Source organism: Salvia splendens, unplaced genomic scaffold (assembly GCF_004379255.2).
Source record: "Salvia splendens isolate huo1 unplaced genomic scaffold, SspV2 ctg777, whole genome shotgun sequence".
NCBI classification, from domain to species: Eukaryota; Viridiplantae; Streptophyta; class Magnoliopsida; order Lamiales; family Lamiaceae; genus Salvia; species Salvia splendens.
The window spans coordinates 1814-11139 of NW_024599452.1; the positions used below are offsets into that span (position 1 = coordinate 1814).

Consider the following 9326-nt stretch of genomic DNA (forward strand, 5'->3'; position numbering starts at 1 on the left):
ACTTGCTGTTGCCAAAGTTTCTATTTCATTCTGGCAGATTCAACAACTTCTAAGGTTTCTCACACCTCTGAGCAGGTGTGGGGTGATAACGAGAGTGTGATTTTTGTATGTGTTTTGAGGAGATCTAGATCATCCCATGTTTGGAGATTGTGCCGCATCTCTGAGGGTTTATCCGTTGATTATGGCTAAGGTTGGCTTTATCAATTCAAAAAGTATTTGCTGCTGCGTGTGATTTGTTCTCGGTAGTTGTTCTTGAGTGTTTTTAGGAGAATAAGAGTACTTAATTTCGAGTTATCTTCAGTTTTTCAATAAGAGAAATCAGATGTGAATGAATTGTCAATCTCCGAAGGATGGTCAGATTTTCATGCTTCCAAGCTCAGTCTCCCAACATAAGGTTGTGCATTGTCCATATAAGTATCTTGTCATTATTGGGTTATTATTTATATTTTCATACATGCTACTTTTATCTAATTTTTTCTGTTCTTTTCCATGAACAGAAAACGGTTCCACAATCTAGTGAAGCAATGCGCAAAACTCTGGAAGATTCACCACCAAAGCAGGCTTTACGGAATTCTTCTGATTTAAATACAGGAAATAAGCCTTGCCTGAAAGAGGAGAAACACACAGTCGATTATTTTGCTGATCATGTGACTGACTACTCTCCAACCGAACATGACTGTGGATCTGAGGAAATGAATGGCAAAGACAGTACTGAAAGTGATACTAAGATTCATAAGAACACACAAATTAGAAAGTGCCAATCTGTGGGAAACGGATTAAATTGGGAAGAGCAAACCTCGGCTGCTGATGGCTCAGAGGAAGAAACAGAGCAGAAAATTTCATTTGATGGATCTGGAGATCATAGTAGGACAGAGTTGCCAGAAAGCAGTGATAATAATGGACCCAGCCTCTCAGATCAATATCCAGATCCGTTGCTATCTGATTCTGTTCAAGTTGGTTCTGATGCTAAACATATGTCTATATATTCAACTGGAGATGGAGAACAACTTCTAGAAGAAGGTAACGGGAAATATGATAATGCTGTATCAGGTGAGCATGGTTCTGATGATGTTACACCACACAGTGGACACTTTATAGTAAAATCACGTTCTTTACCTAGGTTGGGTTCCCCCAAGCAATACTCTCCATCCTCTATAGTGCGCCCTAGATCTGCTGAGGATTTGATTACTCTAGATTATAGGAAGAAAGGGATGGATGGAGTTGGAAGGCAAGTGCCATATCAAGAAAGACATGATGCAGTGCATAATGATGACAATATAGGTGAAAATCCTGCTGATGAAACAGATGAGAATTATAATTATGAAGGTTCAGCAAAAGACTGGATAATACCTAATGTGCAGAAAGATGCAAAAGGAGACACTTCTTTTGATAATTGGGACAAATTACCCGCTAAGGACTTCCAGATAAAGCGAATTGAGAATTGGGTCATCAACGTTCAGCACTGTGGCCCACCAGAAGAATCTAATGAGTCTGATCCAAGCTATGATCAAGAGACACCCAAAGCCAATCCCTTATTGGAGGATCCCACCACTTCAAAGGTGGAAGTCAAGGTCAACCCTGGAATGGAAGCAGCAAAAAGATACATCTCTTCTATGAACGTGTCATCTACATCAGCTCAGCTGAGTAACCTTGGGTTACAAGTGATCCCCTTTCTGAGTGCTTTTGGGAGCCTCAAAACCCTTAATCTGTCTGGAAATGCTATAGGTTTGTTCTCTGTCATTTATTCTTCTACTCCTTTCACGCATCATTTCTTTGTGCCCCTTTCTTATTATACTATGCTTTGCTAAATGATCTTGTATTGGCTGGTCTTATAATCTCAGTAAGGATAGCTGCTGGTACTCTTCCTCGAGGACTCCATGTTCTGAATCTCTCAAAAAACAGTATCTCCACCATTGAAGGATTGCGGGATCTTACACGACTCCGTGTGCTTGATCTGAGCTATAATCGCATTTTAAGAATCGGGCATGGTATGTCTCCTCTTTATTAAGTATCATGAATAGTGCTAGGATCTGATGTTATGTGTAGCTTTAGTATATTATGTGAGAGTTCTGTCATCTATATTAAATCTTGTTAAGATTGAAGTGAAAATAATGTTATGAAATTGGAGCAACTATTTTGCATTGTGGGAGTTACTTGTTCAATACAATAGAAAATGCTCTTTTTTAGTTGCCGTCATTTCTCTCCTGGTTGCTTCTATTTGTGCAATACAGCTTGTTTTAAATGAACTTCATTTTGTTTGAAGGCCTCGGAGCTTGTTCCTCCATCAAGGAGTTATATTTAGCTGGCAACAAGATCAGTGAGGTCGAAGGTCTTCACCGCCTCCTCAAACTGAACGTTCTCGATCTGCGTTTCAACAAAATCTCCACAACCAAATGTCTTGGTCAGCTCGCGGCTAATTACAACTCCCTGCACGCCCTCAGCCTGGAAGGGAACCCAGCTCAGAAGAATGTAGGCGACGAACAACTAAAAAAGCATGTGCTGAGCCTTCTTCCCAACCTCACATACTACAACAGACAATCCATCAAAGTCGGGACGACAAAGGACGCAGCAGACCGGTCAGCCCGATTGAGCTCCCACCAAATCGACCGTGGCCACCGGCTGGAATCCAAGACTGCGAGGAAGGGCATGGCTTCTCAGAAGGGAGCATCTACTTCAAGCCATAGCCGGAAAGTTCAAGCTGGGGTCTCACCGAAGCCAACAAGGAGCCGTCACATGCGCCTGCCTCCGAGTGGGATGAAGACAGCGGGCATGGGGCATCAGCTCGACTTTAGCAGCAAGGTGCCGAGCTTGAGGAGTGATTTCTCCTTTCCCCGGAGCCGGAGCGAGGGAAATCTTGGAGTGCTTTAAAATTAAAAAAATATCGTTTGAATAAGGCATCTTCGAGTGATGCTGTGTGTGCGAGTGCGTGATCTCTCTCAGTTATTTGCTGTGCGACTTTGATTTTTGATTTTGTTTATGTTTAAAACTATCGGTTAACTGTTTGATTGAACACAGATCAGCGCTCAATGTATTCGTTCTCTTTTTTTCCTCTCTAAAATCGTTATCTATTAATCTATGGTCCCATACCTCGCTTTGATTAGGGAATATGATTGCATAATCAACTCAATTTTGGGGCATCTTTTTCCCCATATCCTTTGATTAAAACTATACTCGAATTATATAAATTTGAAAAAATGAAATTCCACAATTTTGCATTTGAAAATATAATAAAAATAATTAAATTTTCACATGGATAAATAAATATTCGCGCCACGATTTCAGAAGCTCAAAAAAACGCTTCGATGGAGAGCGGAATGATATCGGTCGACAGATGGGCGGCCGGCAGCCAGGCCTACTTCCTGACGCATCTCCACGCCGACCACACCGCTGGTCTCTCCGGCGCGTGGCGGCGCGGCCCCCTCTTCTGCTCCCGCCTCACTGCCAAGCTTATCCCCTGCAAATTCCCGGGATTCGATGTCTCTCTCCTCCGCATCGTCGAAATCGGCACCTGGCATTCGCTCTCCCTGACTTCTCCTTCGTCTCGCTCCAGCGTCGAATTTGTGTTCAAGGCGATTGATGCTCAGCATTGTCCTGGTAATATTTTACTGCTTTTCGTTTGTGATGTTTCAGCGAGATTTTGCTGCAATTATTTTGTTTTTACTGCTTTGATTTGTGACGTCTCAGTTAGAATTTGCTTTAGTTGCGTTGTTTGGGGATCAGAATTTCCTTGCGACTGAATTTGCTGATTTACCTCTTTTGATTTGTTAAGAGCTTTATTGTGTTTCATGCAATCAACATTTTAATTTTGCGGCAAATATTTCGTAGGATCTAGAGGTTTTGACCTATTTTTGTTCACTCTAAATAAATAGGTTCAGTTATGTACTTATTTCGTGGTGAATCTGGCTGTACGCTTCACACTGGGGATTTTCGATGGGAATCAAATAGTTTAGGCACTGAAAATGGAAGGGCTGTGTTGATTGATGCTCTAAAGGATCAGACACTCGATACTCTTTATTTGGATAATACTTACTGCAACCCACAATACTCGTTTCCTTCTCGTGAAGTGGCTTCCAAACAGGTATTTATTGTAATCTTCTGATATACTATTATTCATGTTTTCTGTAGTTATTTTCGTTGCCTTAGGTAGCAGATTTAAGCTGGCTATAGTATTTATGCTCCCTCTTACTATTGTCTTAGACTAACTATTCTGTTCATATAAGAAGTTCAGATGAGGAATCGACTGCCCTGATAAGTCGTGGTTGATTCATGATTTTCTTGTTTTGTTTTGTTTTGTGTTAAATGAGTACTACAGATTGTTTCAGGTTTCAACATAATGTTAGTTGGTTTAGGCGTGGACGAGACAGTGAAAGAATTTTTAGAGATAGTCTGCTGTGCTTGCATTTATTAAATGCTGGATGAATAATTTTTGTGTGGAGGTTTGAGCTGAGATGTCTGTAGATATGTTGCATTGCTTAAACCTTTATATCACCGTTATGTTTCAGAAGATTGAACCACATTTTTGACGACTATCTACAGATAGTTGATATTATCATGTCTCATCCAAACGATGAAGTAGTTATTGCAATAGACTCATTGGGAAAGGAAGACCTTCTGCTCTATATATCACAAGCACTGAGCATGAAGGTATCTGTTACAGATTTATATTACTTCGAAGTTTATAACTGAAACAGCAAAACTTTGAACATGAAGTATCTGTTACAGATTTATAGTACTTCGATGTAACAGCAAAACTTTGTCTCACTACAGATTTGGGTATGGCCGGAACGATTACAAATTATGCATCTACTTGGTTTTCACGAGAACTTCACGACACAGACTTCTCTTACTAGAATCCGTGCTATTCCTCGTTACAGTTTTAAAACTGACACTCTTAACAAGCTGAATGAATTCCGTGGCCCAACCATAGGTATTATGCCATCTGGCATGCCATGGGCTGTGGCCAGGAAAGATGGGAATACGGTTGGTGCTTCTGCATCTCATGTGAATGAAAAAGAGTGCAGCAAAAATACCGGAAGTTGCTCTGAGATACAAGGATTGGGTGGAAATTCAGGAAACGCTACAAAATATTATGAAGTCCATTACTCTGATCACTCATGCTATTCTGAGATACAAGAATTTATTGAGCTTCTCCGGCCTGTCAATATCAAAGGCATTGTGTCTTCGAGATCATGTTGCATTAACCCTCGTTACTACTTTGGCCACCTTTGTGGACCTGAGCAAGCTCTCTGGAGGGTACAGCAGAAACTTGACTACGAGGAGGATTTAAGGAGGGCTGAAGTTGCTGAAATAAAACCTATAGCAGATGGTGTTTCCCATGTGTCAGGAAGGAAAAGGAAGAATGATCACATGAAGTTTTTTGGTATACGCATAAGTAGGGTAAGCTTGTTGGGGAGGTTGAGCCGTGGAGCTAGAATTACAAGTACGGAGTCTTGCTCCGAATGATTGAAACGCATGGCAGTGTATATCCAGTTAAGCTGTTTAAAAAGAACAATAAATATAGTTGTGTAACCAGTTGTAACTAAATGACCACTTTATTCTAGTTATGCAGTTTATTACTCCGAACATACTAGTTTTGAGTTGCATATTAAAAGTACTATGAAAATATTGAGAAATTGAAATATTTTATCTACAGAACTAATTTGCTGTTGTGGTGGAATCAGTGAAGAAGACTATGTGTTCTGGTCTTGCAGCTAATAGGACTTTGAGACCCTGTGGAATCGGAGGCAAGCTCACAGCCACAACTCCCTCAAGAATCTGCACAACACGACTCATTGGAGGTCTCATATGTTCATCATCTTGAACACACCAGCAAGCGACTTTGCATATTGTCGACACTTCTTCTTCATCAGCATCTCCATTCAATGAATTGTCTAGAAGACCAAGTATGTCACCTCTGTTTACTGTCACACTTGCAGCCAATGAAGGGAAGAAGTTAGCAGTATCATAAGCTGAAAGCTCTGTGTTTCGCCTTCCTGATACAAGCTCAAATAGCAACATCCCATAGCTGTATACATCTGCTTTAGTTGTGATGGCAACTCCTGATAACCACTCAGGTGCAAGGTAACCTCTAGTTCCTCGCATTGTTGTCAGAACCCGGCTGAAATCACGACCAATGAGCTTTGCCAAGCCAAAATCTCCCACCTTGGGACAGAAGTCAGTATCAAGAAGAATATTCTCTGGCTTTATATCACAGTGAATGATGCAGTCCCTGCACTTCTCATGGAGGTACACTAACCCTCTAGCTATTCCCAGCGCGATCTGATACCTCATACTCCAATCCAAAACCTTAGACTCATCGGCTTTGAATAGATGCAAATCTAAGGAACCATTTTGCAGGTACTCATAGACTAACAACTGCTTCTTACCTTCACGACATAATCCAAGAAGCCTAACAAGATTCACATGTTGGATTGTGCCAATGGTGCCTACTTCTGCCCTGAACTGCTTCTCGCCTTGGTTAACGCTTTCAAGTTTCTTCACAGCCACAACTGTTGAATTAGGTAAAGTTCCTCTATAAACTGATCCGAAACCCCCTCCACCCAACTTATCTGAGAAATTCTTAGTTGCGTTCTGCAAATCTTTGTATTTAAAGGCAACCAAAGAACCCTCCACTTTATTTGTCCCACAACTTCGTCTCCGCCTCTCCCACATTGCAGCCAAAACAGCTAACATGACCAACACCACCATAGAGCAACCGACTGCAGCACCAATTATGACACCCTTATCACTCTTTTGGCCTCGGAAGACTGAGGAATAAGCAGAAAGTCTAATGTAGATAGTCCTCCCACTGCTATTTCCTTCACCAACCCATTTTAGATTCAATATCCCTCCATCCCAAAGTGAACATCCGCCTTCATCATATGCATAAGCCGTGCAAGAGCAATCAATTGAGCAGGCTGATTTACATTCGCCTCTGCTCTCGACTCTCAACAGTCGAGAGTACTGAGGTAACCCCATGCCGGGACTCATCATAAACTCATCCTTTCTCCTATCAGCATCCCCACACACTCCAAAGCATCCTCTCTCACACAACCAACCAAGAAATCATTCAACTCCCATTCATCTTCAAACCTATGCTTGAATCCCTCCAAACAACTACAGAATGGAAACGAGGGCTCATTGCACACACCAAACTCTCCGCAATAAGCAGGAACTTCACACTGCTTCGGCTGATACCAGTACACGTTCCAGCCAGCTCCCATCCACATTAGCTGCTTCAACTGCCCCGAGACATCCAGGATCTGCCTTGAGAGAAGTGATGGATCACGAATTTTGTACATGTAATAGCTCTCATTCTCATTGTTAACGAAGGTGTAATCGTATCCAGACTTACGTGCCGTCCTCATTTCAGGTATTCCACTAAAAATGAAACCATCCCAAGCTCCACTAGCCCAATACTCACTGTTATTCCTCCTAAGTACATATTGGCTCTGATTTAGATCCGGCTCGTGTGTGAACAATCCAGGAGAAGGATCATCTGAGTTTTTCCATGATGTAAGACTTTGCTTCTTTTTAGTAATCTTGTTATACCCTATTCTTCCACCAGGCATCCATGTATGAGAAGGGTTATCAAAACTTTCCCATAAATATTGTGCTGGAGATGAAGAATTCGAACCTAGCCCTTGTCTTAAAACTAAGTTCCCATCATCAAGAAGCACAGCAGATGCAGAACTTCTTGAATCTGTGGTGCTTAAACCAGTTGACCAAACCTCGATTTGGGATTCGTTTACGAGCATCAGATTACCTTCTGAAATCTTTAGTTGGGCAGAGTTCTTGTCTGAAATGGGAGCTTCTCTATTGGCAACCCAGATCACAGTTTTCTCAGTGATTTTTCCATACCATATGCCTATGTAGTACTTGGAAGATTTACCTGGAGAGAAAAACCCAAGTTCGAAATTTCCACCCGAGGAAACGATGGTTTGATCACCAGAGAGAGTTTGGTTTGGTGAAAGGGTGTCAGCTGCATGTGACAAAATTTTGTTGTTGCTCAAACATAGGATGATCAGAGCAAGAATCACATTAGGATAGGTTCTCATGATCATGGGCCTGATTGAGAGAGAGGAGTTGAAGGGAGAACTGGTGGGCAAAGGAGCTCAGCAGCTGGAAATTATTCAAACTCGGATTTCAAACTTTAACTATAAAATACATAATGTTGCAGACTAATAGTTGATCGAGTCAATATTCTTAGCATGAGCAGTCATAAGTGAGGATGTTCGTAATATGTGGAATACTATATTCAAGTTGAGATTTACTGTCACCATTTTTTTATTTATATACTCCTTTCTTGTTGATTTTAGATTAATGCCAGTCATATACTGCTGCAATTTTATTTGAATGTTTGAACAAAAATATTCGTGCCTCTGTTGAGAAAGTAATGTTTAAACAAAAAATATTTGAGTTTGGGCTCGCTCGTGTCCAATTTTTTTGTTCTATTTTCTTGGTCGATGTGGTTTAGGGTTTGAGACAGTGATGATTTGTAGTACATCCGGCGAGGTATCCGAGGCGTCAGCCGTTGGCAGCTTTTTCAAGTGTTTTTTTGACCGGAAACATACGTTTTTTTTACCGGAACAGGCAAATACCGACGGTTAACCGTGAAATCGGCGGTTTTCCGGCGGTTCCGCCGGTTTTACCCCAAAACCGCCGGTTTCGGCCGATTTTCAATTTTTTTTTTAAATTCTGATTTTGAATTCAAATTGATCCATTTTCCTCACATTTTTGAGATATCCGACGATCGGATCTACTAGCTTTTCGAATTGAGTGTCGCCTTTGAGTGGTGGCGCCGCCCGCAGCCTCTTGCATTTTCTCTTCTCACTTCCTACACTGGACATAGCTAAGATTGAGCAAATAAAAGAAGGATTGTGAAGGGAATGGTGGTTTGAAAAAGTGAATAAGGTGAGTGTAGTTCAGAATCGGCTGAATTTAAGTAATGAAACGATTGTATTTATGGTGAGAGAGATGAGAGGGGAATCAGTAATTTACATTTTTAAAATGACCGTTGATAAAAAAATCAATTTAACTTGCTGTTATAACCGGAACCAGCGGTTTGGATTTGACTATTTGATTTGGATTTATGAGACAAGACAACACTGGTAAAACGTAAAAGCAACCTTACGTATCTATTCTTGGGAACTGATCGGCTATTGAGAGTTTCCGATACTCTCGATAATGGTTAAGGAGATTTTCGCCGTTCCCGCTTCCACCGTCGCCGTTGAGCAAGCTTTTAGTGTCGGCGGTTGTGTCCTAGACGACAAAAGGAGCAATCTCTCCGCCAAAAATATGGAAGCCACTATGTTACTTGATGATTG

General features: G+C 41.3%; 2 protein-coding genes and 1 pseudogene across 2 annotated transcripts; 2 read left to right on the forward strand and 1 right to left on the reverse strand.

Moving 5' to 3' along the window:
• The first annotated feature begins 501 nt into the window (after positions 1-501).
• LOC121791320 lies at positions 502-3058 on the forward strand. Its single transcript, XM_042189315.1, has 3 exons — positions 502-1725; positions 1842-1988; positions 2264-3058. Exons 1-3 carry the CDS (start codon positions 525-527, stop codon positions 2866-2868), a joined length of 1953 nt encoding a protein of 650 aa, XP_042045249.1. The 5' UTR covers positions 502-524; the 3' UTR covers positions 2869-3058.
• Positions 3059-3302: 244 nt separating this feature from the next.
• On the forward strand, positions 3303-5577 carry LOC121791317 (5' exonuclease Apollo-like). The gene is made up of 4 exons (XM_042189314.1): positions 3303-3594; positions 3870-4078; positions 4537-4644; positions 4768-5577. Exons 1-4 carry the CDS (start codon positions 3303-3305, stop codon positions 5461-5463), a joined length of 1305 nt encoding a protein of 434 aa, XP_042045248.1. The 3' UTR covers positions 5464-5577.
• A 78-nt stretch (positions 5578-5655) lies between these two features.
• Positions 5656-8389, reverse strand: LOC121791318 (annotated as a pseudogene).
• Between the last annotated feature and the right edge of the window lie 937 nt (positions 8390-9326).

Bases quoted from the DNA above. Each gene is read 5' to 3' on its own strand.
- LOC121791317 (XM_042189314.1), top strand. From the start codon at position 3,303: ATGGAGAGCGGAATGATATCGGTCGACAGATGGGCGGCCGGCAGCCAG. The intron at 3,595-3,869 runs GTAATATTTTAC...CTAAATAAATAG, and splicing joins TGATGCTCAGCATTGTCCTG to GTTCAGTTATGTACTTATTT. The intron at 4,645-4,767 runs GTATCTGTTACA...GTCTCACTACAG, and splicing joins CACAAGCACTGAGCATGAAG to ATTTGGGTATGGCCGGAACG.
- LOC121791320 (XM_042189315.1), top strand. From the start codon at position 525: ATGCGCAAAACTCTGGAAGATTCACCACCAAAGCAGGCTTTACGGAAT. The intron at 1,726-1,841 runs GTTTGTTCTCTG...TTATAATCTCAG, and splicing joins TCTGTCTGGAAATGCTATAG to TAAGGATAGCTGCTGGTACT. The intron at 1,989-2,263 runs GTATGTCTCCTC...TTTTGTTTGAAG, and splicing joins CATTTTAAGAATCGGGCATG to GCCTCGGAGCTTGTTCCTCC.